Source organism: Erpetoichthys calabaricus, chromosome 14 (assembly GCF_900747795.2).
Source record: "Erpetoichthys calabaricus chromosome 14, fErpCal1.3, whole genome shotgun sequence".
Classification (NCBI taxonomy): Eukaryota; Metazoa; Chordata; class Cladistia; order Polypteriformes; family Polypteridae; genus Erpetoichthys; species Erpetoichthys calabaricus.
In genome coordinates, this window is record NC_041407.2 from 1701037 (window position 1) to 1716254 (window position 15218).

General features: G+C 38.4%; 1 protein-coding gene across 2 annotated transcripts in view; it reads left to right on the forward strand.

Annotated features, from left to right (window-relative positions):
- LOC114665152 (uncharacterized) overlaps positions 1-15218 on the forward strand; it is a 44975-nt gene that overhangs the window by 23081 nt on the left and 6676 nt on the right. For both annotated transcript variants that reach the window (XM_051918797.1, XM_028819565.2), the window contains 7 exons: positions 562-690; positions 7170-7367; positions 9675-9821; positions 11011-11271; positions 12135-12300; positions 12419-12585; positions 13741-13869. In XM_051918797.1, the coding sequence (XP_051774757.1) occupies positions 562-690; positions 7170-7367; positions 9675-9821; positions 11011-11271; positions 12135-12300; positions 12419-12585; positions 13741-13869 (1197 nt within the window). The remainder of the gene's footprint in view (positions 1-561; positions 691-7169; positions 7368-9674; positions 9822-11010; positions 11272-12134; positions 12301-12418; positions 12586-13740; positions 13870-15218) is intronic.

Genomic DNA, 15218 nt, shown 5'->3' on the forward strand with positions numbered 1-15218 from the left:
AAGCAGTCCTTATTTGCTTTGTAAAGTAGTGTGCTTTCAAGAGGCAGTTGAATGTTAGTGGACATAAGGTAGCCTCAACTGTTGTGGAAAGCTAATCACACAGAACAGAACAGGGAATCCGCATATATTTTCACTTGGTGTGAAGATAGTGGGTCCATTTACAGGTGTGCCAAAGCAGAACAGAGTTCATAATACATTTTTTGTAAGTTTAACTATATGGTTATTGTGAAGAGGTGCTCAGCTGGTGAAATCTTGATAATCAAAAGTGCATCATAAGGTTGGCACAGGACAGCCAGATGTTTAGCTTGAAATATAGCTTCCAGGTTAAGACAATTGTACATCAAGGTCTGGGAGCTTATATTAAATGTGACAGACTGACTGGGTTTTCTTATAAACAGGATGTGGTCTTTTGGAGTTGGGGTTAACAGTTCTTTATAGTTCAAGGAGAGATCCTTTAAATCACCTCTTGACATCTTGCTATCGGGAGATTTTGTTTGAAGCAAACATATCTTTCTACTTAGCAGAAGTCCACTCATGTATTTTGTTTTTTGTGTATTTCAGGTTATATTGCGGCTCTGTAGACATTTAAGAGTCCCAGCACTTCAGAGTGTTAAAATAGACGCTCACCGTGATATTCCAGCAATTAAGGAGCTCTGCCGGACCCTCAGGGAAATCAATATTTTCATTGAGGTATTCTTTCATTTAATTTATTCATCAAAGGTATATATGCTCAATACTCTGTACTGCACTGCAAGTAAATATTGACATAATAAGATTAGATATGTGAAGTTGGGTGAAGCTCACACAAGTAATACTGTACCTCAATGCAAGCATACACGGGGCCAACAGTAATCATCATTCTCCAACATCCCTCAAGCAATCAATTTTACAAAAACACACTTGACAAATTCTTCACATTATTATAGAAAGTACTTAAGGTCCAAGATTTGAAGCTAATAGTACATAATCACAAGATGTCAAATGTATGATTAAATTTGTCAGGTAGTCCTTATCTCGATTTACGCAAAGAGTATGGTTAGGGTGTGGCAGGTTAGGAAACCATTTAAGAGTGAATTGTAAAGCCACTAAAATCCACAATGGATCTTCAATTGAGATGAGAGAACAAGTAACTTCAGAAGCAGTGCATAGCACTCCCTCTAGTTACCAAACTGTGATGGTGAAGGTCAAAAGCGCCTTGAGCATGGGAATGGCACTCTATAAATAAAATGCATTATTATCATCGTTATATTATTAAAACACTTTCAATATTGGACCAATAGATAATGAGCTTTGCTTCCTGTGACACTTCTAATTTCTTTAACTGCCTCAGAAAGAACAGGGTCTTGTGAGATTTCCTAACTAGAACAGATTTGTTAGAGAACTGAAAGTGGTGCTTTTTAGGAACGTGACATTTTTCAATTCTTTTGTGACCTGGCCAGAAGATTGGAATTCTCTTAGTTAAAATTTACCACCCATAATTTTGACAGTAAATTCCAGGTGTTTTGACTGCACCTTTTGACCAGCACTGTTTTCACATTGGTATATATGGAGTTACCCACAAAAATGGTGTCATCAGCAAACATGATTGTATGTTTTGTTTATATAAATATTGCTACACATACATTACATATTTAAAATGACCTTATAGAATAAGAAGTAACATTCTCAAGCTAAGTTAAACCAATTAATTTTCATGGAGAACTAAAGGTAATCCCATACACGCTGGCAAAAGGCAGAAACCAACTGTGGACTGCAGCATTCCATTGCATGACTCGCACAAGGTCAGTTTAGACACAATATATCAGGCAAGTATTAAATTAACAACTTTATGTTTGGGTTTCAGGCAGAGTATTACAACATTACTTGTCACTACCTTACATGTCTATGGTCGTTTTACCATTGGCAAAACAACCCTAGTATAGACGTATAGATCATTCACCTCCTTTAAAAAAAATAACCGTCCATTCCAAAACATATAACTAGAGCATATCCAGGCAACACTACAGGAAAACTCCGTTACATGCCTCAGTCAAGCATCACCAGTTAACCTCAATTTAGTGCAATTTTCAGTTTATTCTTATTAAGCACACTTTCACCTTTGAGCCCAGTTTATTCTACAAAAATCAGATTTAATTTTGAAAAGTGAACTGCAACACAAAATGTAATGACAAAACGTAAACGGAGAAATATCATGCAAGATATGCTGAAATATTAAAATAGAAATATATGGTAGATATAGATAAGCGATTTTAAGTGTAAATTCTAATTGTCTTCAGTTGGCTATATTTAACCTAATTAGGACATCTGGGATGTGGGAGGAAATGTTACCACCCAGCAAAAATTCATGGGACGTGCCCTGCGTAGACAGTGTCTGGACTGGGATTTGAACATGGGGTGCCATAACTATTTCATTATACATAGCTATGATTTAGTAGTAAAACATTGTAGCTAATATTTTACAGTGTGTACAGACAGTCATGCGGAATACATCAGATTTTTATTAGCAAATTCACATGCACACAGAAAACTGGGACAAGGTGTGTAACCCGGTTAAGGCAGAAAACTGGTTTCTTAAAAACAACCATTTACATGTGCAGTTCCACTTATGGAGATCTCCTTAGGTGAAACACTCTGTTGTCATAAAAAGTTGCTAAACAAAAGTTTAAACATTATCAGTATCTGCTAGTGAATTACAAAACAAGCTTGTACTGTATCTCTGAATATTATGCTGCTGAATTTAGAATTGTATCTTTAGCTCAGCCACATAAATTTAGCGATTTCAGACATATTAAGACGGATTGTTTCAGCCACAAGAAGGAATAATGGGATTGCCCAAACATTAACCTCAGGAAATTTATCTTTGAGGATACTTCCACCATTTTCTACTGATGTGTGTTTGAAGCAAAAACACATGCAGACTAACATTGCAATGGACACGCGCAGATTGCAAAATCCTTAATTGCAACCTGTTGAAACTTTTACATGGCCACATAATCAGGTTACTTGTGAAGAAATCTATGTGTTTTAACTCAGTTTCTCTAACCAGAATGAGGGTGTACATGACATTTTTGAACCGGGTTTCTGTGAATAACCAAGTTGTTAGAGCACATGTAAATGCACTCATTGTGTCATGGAATACATAAAATATTATAGTGCCAATATAGCGGCACTAGAATGTACACTAAATTATAGTGATTTAGGTATTTATTTATTTTATAGGGAAGCCAGGATTTCACCTGGCCTGGTCCAACTCACATGCAACTCCCACAGAGGCACCATACATTGAAGTAAAATAGCCCAAAGAACTGTATTAGGAAGACTATTTACAACACAAATACTGTAAATATAACAAATAAACCACTATTTAAATAAAGCCTTCCCAATAACTCACAACCACAACACAACAACAATTTACTAATCAACACAAACACAGCCTAAAACAAAGTCCAGTTTAATAGATGAAGTTAATGGCAAGATGTGGAAAAATGCCCAAGTAAACAGCACTTTGGAAAAATGGTAACCATGACCTACCATATTCCTTGAATGTTCGCTGTAAATCTGTGGTGAAAGGACCATGCACCATGTGAGATTGACTCCAAACAGACAAATCCAATTGTAATTGTAATCTTTAGTATACTGATGAAATTGTAATCCATAAAAGTGAGAGAAAACGGTCTGTTGCAGCAGTAATATCCACTATTCAAGACTGCAGTCCTTTTAAAGATTGCGCCGTAACAGGCTTCCTCCCAGCAGCCCCTATGCAGTAGGCCGAGGCAGTCTAGTGGTGCAGTGACCCCACAGCATGCTGGGAATTGAAGTCCTTCTCAGGTAGTGCTGCTGCAAGGCAATATTTCCTTCTAGTGGCTAGATCCAAGTCTATGGCCTCTCCATTGTTACAAGCACCTTGTTTCTTCCAGTCTTCCCACACCAATGTCAAATTCATCACATCTCTTAGTCTTTGACCTTTTTCGACTACTTCTTTCTTGTAATTGACCCTCCAGTATGTTCCTTTTCCCCTTCCTTTCCTCTTAAGATGCCCAGCCATCTAAGCCTTTCTACCTTGAGGATAGTCCTGTTTGTACTGCATGTTGTACTAGCCATGTCCTGGCTACCAATTCCAAATATGCTGAAGAATATATTTTTTTCCCAGAGATTAGATGGACTTAAACTTGTTTGTTTTGGTTTTGGAGACATAGGCCACAGTGTATCTGAATAACATTTTACAGGTAGTTACTTTGGCACTCCCTGAGGTTCAGTTTTGAATGCTGTGCAGTATATTGTAACCATTGTTTCCCACCTTCATAGTTATTTTTCTGCCTTTTATACAGAGTTAAGCTTAAGAAGAAGCAGTCTTCTATTCCTCAGTTAAATAAACCAATGATGAAGATTTTTGATAAATTTTCACAAAGATATTTTTCAGGAGAGGTGTTTCTACTTTCAGTTTGAACTTTTTAATTTTACTTTCATATTTGTTTGTTTTATATTTGCATATTGTATAACCTGTTGTGGAAGCAAATAACTGGAACTGGGTTTGTATTGACCTGCATGACAGCTTTGTTCAAAACAGAGCAACATCTCAGAGTTGAAGAGAGGCAGACTTCACAGACAGTGAGCACCTCTAGCTCTACACAGAAAAACATCTAAATACAGCAATTACTGTACCTGTTTGCTATGCTTATAAAAAAAGGTAAAATAAGACCTTACATCATAGCAAATTCTTAAACATTTACTTCTCTTACATTATATAATTCGGTAATAATCTGCACTTAGGAAAAGAGGAACCAGGATGTCTACTCTTATATCTCCATCATGAACTTCAAAAATGCTTAAGCAAGTGGCGTATAAACAAACGTATAATGCACTGCGCCTTGACATCTGTCAGGCATTATTAAATAATGCCAACTCTTATTTTTTTCCCCACACTTTATAGTGGGGCAAAAAAGTATTTAGTCAGCCACCAATTGTGCAAGTTCTCCCACTTAAAAAGATGAGAGAGGCCTGTACTTTTCATCATAGGTATACCTCAACTATGAGAGACAAAATGAGAAAAAAAAATCTAGAAAATCACATTATCTGATTTTTGAAGAATTTATTTGCAAATTATGGTGGAAAAAAATATTTGGTCAATAACAAAAGTTTATCTCAATGCTTTGTTATATACCCTTTGTTGGCAATGACCGAGGTCAAACGTTTTCTGTAAGTCTTCACAAGGTTTTCACACACTGTTGCTGGTATTTTGCCCCAATCCTCCATGCAGATCTCCTCTAGAGCAGTGATGTTTTGGGTTTGTCGCTGGGCAGCACGGACTTTCAACTCCCTCCAAAGATTTTCTATGGGGTTGAGATCTGGAGACTGGCTAGGCCACTCCAGGACCTTGAAATGCTTCTTCCGAAGCTACTCCTTCGTTACCCGGGCGGTGTGTTTGGGATCATTGTCATGCGGAAAGACCCAGCCACGTTTCATCTTCAATGCCCTTGCTGATGGAAGGAGGTTTTCACTCAAAATCTGACGATACATGGCCCTATTCATTCTTTCCTTTACATGGATCAGTTGACCTGGTCCCTTTGCAGAAAAACAGCCCCAAAGCATGATGTTTCCACCCCCATGCTTTACAGTAGGTATGGTGTTCTTTGGATGCAACTCAGCATTCTTTCTCTTCCAAACACGACGAGTAGTTTTTTTCATCTGACCATATGACATTCTCCCAATCCTCTTCTGGATCATCCAAATGCTCTCTAGCAAACTTCAGACGGGCCTGCACACGTACTGGCTTAAGCAGGGGGACACGTCTGGCACTGCAGGATTTGAGTCCCTGGCAGCGTAGTGTGTTACTGATGGTAGCCTTTGTTACTTTGGTCCCAGCTCTCTGCAGGTCATTCACTAGGTCCCCCCCGTGTGGTTCTGGGATTTTTGCTCACCGTTCTTGTGATCATTTTGACCCCACGGGGTGAGATCTTGCGTGGAGCCCCAGATCGAGGGAGATTATCAGTGGTCTTGTATGTCTTCCATTTTCTAATAATTGCTCCCACAGTTGATTTTTTCACACCAAGCTGCTTACCTATTGCAGATTCAGTCTTCCCAGCCTGGTACAGGTCTACAATTTTGTTTCTGGTGTCCTTTGACAGCTCTTTGGTCTTGGCCATAGTGGAGTTTGGAGTGTGACTGTTTGAGGTTGTGGACAGGTGTCTTTTATATTGATAACGAGTTCAAACAGGTGCCATTAATACAGGTAACGAGTGGAGGACAGAGGAGCCTCTTACAGAAGAAGTTACAGGTCTGTGAGAGCCAGAAATCATGCTTGTTTGTAGGTGACCAAATACTTATTTTTCCACCATAATTTGCAAATAAATTCTTTAAAAATCAGACAATGTGATTTTCTGGATTTTTTTTCTCATTTTGTCTCTCATAGTTGAGGTATACCTATGATGAAAATTACAGGCCTCTCTCATCTCTAAGTGGGAGAACTTGCACAATTGGTGGCTGACTAAATACGTTTTTGTCCCACTGTATATTGAATTTATGTAAATACAAATAGAAATGTTCATAACTTGTACTTGTTGTCTGCTCACTTCAAAGAGTTTGCACCCTGTCATCACCACCTTCACTCACTTTCTTGCTGCTCACGCTGTGCCAGACAGTGAGATAGCCTGTGGTAGTGCTGAAGCCTAGAATATGCACACCATTGCACATAGTAGTCTTCCTCTTGACATGTTTGTTCATCTCTAAATGCAAACACAATTACTTTATGCTATAGTTAATTTAAGGATTTACTGTCCAGATAAATATCTACAGGCAGTGGCTGCTATATTGATTCATTGGTCAGTGTCATTTATTACATGTACACAATAATTCCCTTAGTTCCTCAGCTACTTGAACTTCTCCACTTAATACTCCTGCTCGCACTTACATGCAGATAACAAACCACTACTCTCTTCCAAGAGAGAGTACATCCCATGACAATTACATGCAAACAGTGCTAGTCAAGTGATGCTACTAGATGTTGAATTTAAGACCCCAAGTTCTTGAATTCTTCAACTGGCACAAAACAACTATTAAAAAAAGATTTTAGCCATTTGGGTTAAGGAAATTTGCAATGCTTTAGGAAAGGGAGCCCAGTATTTTATTTAAGGTGACTTACTTTAAATAATTCTTTTTTTTTTTATTTTCAGTCTATAGAAGCAGTTCGCACAGTGTGCACTTTGTATGAAGTGGGTGAATGCATAGCAGCCCTAAAAGCCAAGAAACACTTCAAAGAGCTGAATGTGGGCCCACTGTGCAAGATTCCATTAATACACAAAATGTTCAAAGTACCCAGTACCTTGAAGGATGAGGATATTGTTGAAATAGAGACAGTGGACATCATCAAGGTAATGTGACTTTTATGCTTTAAAAAGCTTATGCATTAATGCAGGGTGGTGTCCAGAGGCCTTTTGCAGTTACAATCTTTACTGTCTGCAGGAGTGAGCTTGTGGGAACTCTACCCGCCAGGTCTGGTTACTTTTACTGATAACACATATTACAGATGGTTCTGGGCAGAATTTGGATTTGGACCGATATGTGACAGATAACACTTAATGTAAATAAATGTGAAGTATTGCCTGAAGTACATACAAATGTCAGACTTGAATACACAATGGGGATGTGAAACTTGAAAGTACGCTTTATGGGAAGGACGTAGGAGTTATATGATGACCGCATGTGACCGGTGTTAAGAACGCATATGTGATGTGTGTCAAGTGCAAATCAGGAGAGGTTATTCATAAGCTACATAATGTACTAGTGAGGCCTCGTCTAGAATATTACAGTGCATCCGGAAAGTATTCACAGCGCATCACTTTTTCCACATTTTGTTAACAGTATGTGTAGCTTTGTTTTTTGTGTTGCCAAAAAAAAAAAAAAGATATAATTACGCTAGAGAAAGTCTTAAGGAAGAGCAACTAGACTAGACTGCAGGATATAATCTGTGAGCAAACACTGAAGTAGTTGGTTCATTACAGTTTATGCAAAAGAAAACTTAGATCATGCATGGCAGGAATGTTCACAATTGGCAAGGCAATTAGTACAGTGGATTAAAGCTGTTGCTCTAAAATGAGTTCTTTACTAGCAACACGGGGCCAGAAAATGAAACTGGTAAAGATTTCTGGTAACTGAAACTGGTAAATAAAATTCTGCATAAATTCACTTATTATAGACACAAGGCATAAATAACCAGGTAGTGTGATAGAAAATAGTACTTTGGGGACCTTGAATATTTGACCGGATGCTTACTTTGTCACATTTTGAATCTCAGGAAGATTGAATAAAAGATGGTTAGGTGGATTGGCGATTCTAAATTGGCCCTAGTGTGTGCTTGGTGTGTGGGTGTGTTTGTGTGTGTCCTGCGGTGGGTTGGCACCCTGCCCAGGATTTGTTCCTGCCTTGTGCCCTGTGTTGGCTGGGATTGGCTCCAGCAGACCCCCGTGACCCTGTGTTTGGATTCAACGGGTTGGAAAATGGATGGATGGATTTATCACCTTTGTGATATACAAATATTTGCATATCCTCTGGGGAAAAAAAAAATGTCAGAAACAGTTTTACAAAATTAAAATGGAAATCATCAAGGTGAAACAGTATTTAGTTACTTTGAAGCAGCACATCTACATTTTCCTACATATAATCTGTGACGTGTGGATCACCTGCTTTATGTAATGTTTTGTGGATTAATCTCATTTTCTGCATAAAGTAGAAACTTTCACAAGAGCATTTCAAAGTAAAGACAAAAGAGCACTCTAAGTAAATCAATTGTCTGTGTAGTGATGCACAAGTGTGGGGAAAGGGACAAACCTTAAGATCTGGTTTAACAAAGAATGATGAATGGTAGGTGTGGATCAAATGAAACACTGCACAGCAGCAGCGTCGCGGTCATCTCTGTTATAAAGTATGGTGATGGTATCATGTTATGGCAGTGCTTTTCAGTCGCAGAACTGGCACTTATTTTACATGTGTTAGGACAGAAGGCCTCATCACAATTTGCAAAACTGATTGTTTGAATTGATTTGTAGTGTTGTGTGCCAAGTTTGGAACTGGATTTGAATTGTGTAGTATTGGAGGTGTAAGCTCTTCTGCTGTGTGTTTTGCAAAAAATGTTATAATGCACGTGTGAAGGTTGCTTTTTGTTAAGCTGGTTCCATTTACTCATACAAAAGAAATTCCCTCATTCTCATTATTGTGCAGGACACAAGAAGTAATTGTTATATGCAGGTTTTCCCTGTTTGGTTTAAAATGTGTTGCAGTGAGATCAAAGTAACTTGCATTAAAGACCAAATAAACTTTCAACAATGTAGGTACTTGTTCAACAAAAAACATTTCTTTTGCATTGCATTTGAAAACCTGGCCACATCTGACAGTTTTATTCATAACAGTATGTGTTTAGGACAGTCACATCAGCATTCCTGTCTTTTGTATATGCCAGCATATAAGAATGAACATCTATACTTGGTGCATTTTTATATTAAAGCTATAATAATATTTTTGTTGTTGTAAGTTGATGGAGAGATTTCTATGAAATTGTGCCTTTCTTTCTTTGTTATTTTAATATAACTAATAGGGTTTTCCTTGCTTGAATAACTTTATCTTTGCAGTAAAGTGTAATTTGAGGACATTGTTTTACCACTGTTCTCTTTTGGGTGTTTCAGAATCTGCGTGCATTTATGAGGAAGCAAAAAGGCTACAAATGCAAAGTGGATCTTCCAGAGTTCATGAAGTTTATATCTGATCAGTACAAATGCGATTCTCCATATGATTTGGGGATCAGAATTCAGAGCATTGCTCTCTCAATTTCGGTACAGTATCAGTTTAATTATGACATATACAGTGTGTGCTGTTCCAACTTATTTTACATTTCTTATTATGTCTGTGACTGATATCTCAGTTTGGTTAAATTCAGTTTATTCCTATTAAGCACACTTTTTTCCCTTATGATTTCAGTGTACGCTATGATAATTACAAATAATGTAGCTTAAAAATAAAGAAACATTGCAATATACATAAAAATATACATATAAACATATACAGTGTGGTTTGAAATCTGAATTCCAACCATCCTAACTCAAAAGACAAGATTTCGATTTAGTTGGGAGATGTCTGAAAATAGGTCTGTCTGCTATATTATTTCAATTGTGGTGCCTCCTGAAATAATCAAAGTCAAGAGGCTGAAATGGACTTACTTTTTAACTTACCATTTTTGTTTTTAATTTTTATGCTCTGTGAGAATATAGTGGCACAGAAGTTAACATTGATCCAGTTTCTAGGGTATCAGACTTGCCCCATCGTGTGCGGAGTTTGTCCTCTTCTACCTGTGTCTACATGGCTTCTCATACCACATCCTCCAAAATATGTCTCTTAATATACAGTAACTCTTGATTCCAGACTGACCCTTTGTGAGTGGGCCCCACAGTAGACTGGCACCCTGTCTAGGGCTAGCTTCTGCCTCGCGATCAGTACTACTCTGTGATAGGCTCAGCTACTCCCCATGACTTTGGTTAGTTGGGTTTGAGAATGTTGTATTTTGTTAAATATACTGGATGTAAGTGTAGCAAGGTGGCACAAAGGTTAGCGCTGCAGAGTCACATCTCTAAGAGACTACATTCAAATTCTAGCCCTGTCAATCTGTGCGCAGAATTTGTCTCTATTGGCCATCATCCCAACAATATGGAGGGTAGACTAATTGGTAACTCTAAATTGTTCCACCGATAATGAGCGTGTGCATGGGCATGTGCATGAATATGCCCTATGAAAGGTGCAATATAAATAAAATGTATTATTATGATGATGATGATTATTATTCTTCCATGTTATTGAAGTACAACTGAAATTTGTTATTCACATTAAACATTTTAAATGACTCGAGGGATTTATATCATCTCTACATTTAGACATCTTTCATTCTAAACTAATTGTTACTGCAGATGAGCGATTTAGGTGCCAAAGAAAAGGTAATTTGAGTATTTCCTGTTGTTTTTTTCTTAACAGACATTGCGGAAAGCAGTGAACTGTGAATATGATTCAATGGACAAGACCAAGAAAGTTATTCAGAAAGAAATTGAGGAAGAGATTGAGGCCAAACTGAGAAAGGTCAAAAAAAGCCTGATGGAACCTGCATCTGGAGCGCCTCTTTACTCCTCTAGTGGTTCCAGCGAAATGCGGTTGAAATATGCCCACATGAGTGCTTCTGATGCAGTGATGGAGGTGTTTATCAAGGCACAGGACATATTCAGCAAGAAAATGGCCAAGGTACTGAAGTACTCACAGTTTTTTGCCATGTAACTGAATTGAACTTTTTGTAGAAAATCCAAACGGTATAATAAACCGTCCATTCATTAACCGAACCAGTAAAGGGTGGTGGCCAGCATAGAGCACAAACTTTGGACAAACCATGGGTTCCTTTTACTTATAATACATATCTTTTTTAATGGTGTTTATTGCTTTCTATTGTCAGTTATTTTAATGACTATTTTAGGTGGTTAAGCATGTTTTAGATTAGCTATTTTTTGATTTATTACACATACATTCTCTGCAGGGTTTATTCCTGAAAATGCTGCAAGTATAAGTTTTGATTGCTCCATGAACATATGAACGTATAATGGAAAAAATTGTCCTAACGATGAGTGGATGGATATTGCTTGAATTGTTATGGCCCACTGGTCTTACAAATTCAGCATCCTGATCTGAACCCCAAATCTAGTCATTGCCTCTGTGCTGTGCTCACTTTCTCCCCTTGTCTTGTAGACTTTCCTCCAAGTACATCTGTTTTTCCTCTCGCATCCTGAAAGACTTGTGTCCTACGTTATTTCTAAACTGAGTTGTGCAACAAAGAATTCATAATAGTGCTATTCAGATAGCAGCAGCTTGTTGCCAAGGGTTAGGCTCATTGGAAGACTAGGTTCAAATCCTGGTCTGTTGAACATCTCTGTGAAGTTTGCCTGCTTGAGTTATTTTCTGGGCACTGAAGTTTTATTTGCACAACTCAAAAAAGATAACGTGTTGTATGATAATAAATTTTATCAGTTTATTCTGCCGTTTATTGTTTTTTTTTGTCATTTTCATTGTGTTAATTGTAGATATAAATATTTAAATTCTGTTTTTCAACCTTCAAGCATGTGGAAGGATTCTTGTCATACATTTCTGGGGACCGATTAGCAGCTGCAATGTTCCAAATGGCTATCTGCTCTGGATCACTGGAAGCACCAGTAAATTTAATTGAAAAAACAAAACCCACCAAGCCGATGGAGGAAAATAAGACAGTCCTGCCACCCTGTGATGGTAAGTTGCACTTGTAACTTTAGTTAATGGAAGCAGCTGGCCCCCACCTGGTGAATTTCAATAAATTACTTCTCTCCATATTTTGCTAACCTCTCTGATGTTTTTGCCTTGATTTTAGCTGAGCTAAAGCAGGTTTTGCACACTCATATTTCCAGCTTCAATGGCCAGCTCAATTTAGCTTATCTATCAAAAATTGAGAAGAAGATGGTGGAGCATTTTAAATTTAAAGACTTTTCTAGCATGGAACATGGGACATTCCTTCAGTTTCTTGTGAAACATTCTCAGGTAGGATACGTAATATCCAAATTCGTTATTAAGCAGTATTTTTTACTTGCATGGTTGAGAATTCCTGCACCCAACATTTTTATTTGACGTGCAAAAAACAGTCTTGGATATGGCGCAAAGCTTTGCAGCTCCAGAGTCCTGAGTTCAAAGCTCACTCCAGTTACTGTCTCTGGAGAGTTTACACTTTCTTTCCATGACTAAGTGGGCTTTCTAAGGATACTCTTAGGTCGTGCCATAAAAGGTTGACTGTAAACTCTTGAGTGGACTCTGTACACATTAGAGTGGGCTACATGTTTGCTGCTGTGTAGCCCTAGCTACTTGTTTGGTGTTTGCCTTCTTCCTGGATCTGTCTGATATAGCCAGGATTATAGTCTGTCTGCCTAAGATTCAGAACAGGAATGGGATGGAAAATATGCATTTTGTTTGAAATTATTTAATGAACCATTCAATTTACATAATTTACTCTGACAAATGGAGAGTGTTTTTGACAGGCTTTACTTACAGTCCCAGGTGTTATAGTACCCTTCTTTGTGCCGCTTAATTTTCTTTTTGTCCATTTGGAATATGAGGCAATGTTGGACACTGGTAGAGCTTAGGTTACAGCATTGCCATGTAATTTCACCTTTTTCGTAATGTGATGCATGCATCATTGGTCTGGGACCTCATTCAGTTTTGTCACTTTTTCAGTTCAGCCTTCGCTTATTAAAACCAACTAAATAACAAAGACAGAGAAGCCTGAATAGCATCTCATCAGAATGTGGCTTCTGTCTGCACAGTTATGGCCTGTGTTTTGATGTTGGACATATCATAACAGCATTTCAGCTGCTTTCCATTTTGCTTGCTTGTTCAAGTCTACACCCCAACCTAAGTTTGGGCTGACAGTTTCACTTTACAGACTGGTGTGCTGTGGTGCAATTCAGTAGACTTTTTTCCTGTGAGAATGTCAATGCTAAGGCACTGTAGCGTGCACACTACCAGTTGTATTGTAGTTGTATTACAGTTGTATTGGCTTCTGTTGTTGTCGTGCACGTAGTCATGAGGAATGGTTTCTACTAAGAAAGTCAATTAAATATTATTTGTCTTCTGTGTTTACATTTGAAAAATGATTTGTTTTGTGATTTTTTTTTTTTTTTTTTTTTTTTTTTTTTTTTTTAGATTTTGCAAGAAGCAGGTGGCGGTGCCTTAATGATCAGCAACCAAGATGTTAAGAACTGCAGCTTAAGACCCAGTCAGCAAGATGTGTATGAGCTAATCAGGCAATGTGGTGTGACTGACCAAACAAAAGTAAGTCCGTGTCTTTCAAATTTCTGCAATAAATACATAAATATTCCACAATAAAAACAAGTGCCGGTAGTGGGAGTAAAATCAACTAAAGTAATCCAAATAAATGTTTAAACAGGAATAAAATCGGACAAATAAACTTGGGTGCTTCGGTCAGTTCTCTAAGGCCGGATTTGTACTTCATGCGATGCATGCTGCAGCGGACGCTCCTGCTACGCAAGCGTTGTACTGTTTATACTTGCGCACGTACTTTATGTACTGTAAATCTGGAGGAATCCACCAGGTGGCAGTGCGAGATATTATCACGGGGAGAACAGGTTCGGCTTCGGTGTTGTGAATTGCCTGGAACACCCATTAAACTCTGATGACACCTTACCGCGATATCTCCGAAAAGGATGTTTAATGATTAAATCCATCAGTCCAGGGATTTGTCCATTTCAGCTAGCATTGGGCACGAGGCTGAACCAATCCCTGGATGAGGCATCAGCTCATCGCAAGGTGAATACAAGCACACACATACACGCTGGCATCATTTTAGTATTACCAAATCTGCATATCTTTGGATGGAAACCGGCGCACACTGTGGAAACCCAGCAGGAAAACATGTAAACTCTAGGCAGGTAATATCGGCAACATGACTCCCTGCAAGACAGCAGCGCTAACGCTCCGCCACTGTGTCACACCCTTGTGTGTAATTATTAACAGTATTCATTATTTAAACAAAATTAATGATTTATCTGTAAAATGTAACATACATACTGTACTTCAATGCATTTCATCAGGAAAGTGATATCAAGTATAAATCTAAGGATTCTAAATGTGCAGAGAGTTGGAATATCATACATTTAATGTGCTCAGTGTGGCGATCTATTGCTGTTTACCACTGCTGTCAGTACCAGAGGAAGCTGTAGAAAAAAAGACGGCACAGAAGACGGTATGTGAGACTTTTAAAATGTATCGTGTCATCACGATCGGGAATATGCAACGCTTGAATATAAAAGCACCACGACTGCATTTGTATGTCGGCATTTTGCTTCACCACTTCGAACCATTCATCAAACATCGAAGCGCGCACACCGATCTCATAGGATCCTCAAGGCGGCTTTCTGTCACATGTAGATAGTAACCAGAGACCCCCCGACTTTTTGCTGGTACTGCAACTCGCGCACGCGTCTCGTTAATTTCTGAGGACCTGCTCAGAGGACGCATCAAATGAACGCTGGGAACGTGTGGCAGCCATGATGCAGGCGCGTACGCGTTCTGAGCGTGAAGTATAAATGAGCCCTAAGCCTCCTCAGTCCCTTTCTTTTTCTGTCTTTGTCCCACTAACTGTTTAGGTCACCGCAGTGGGG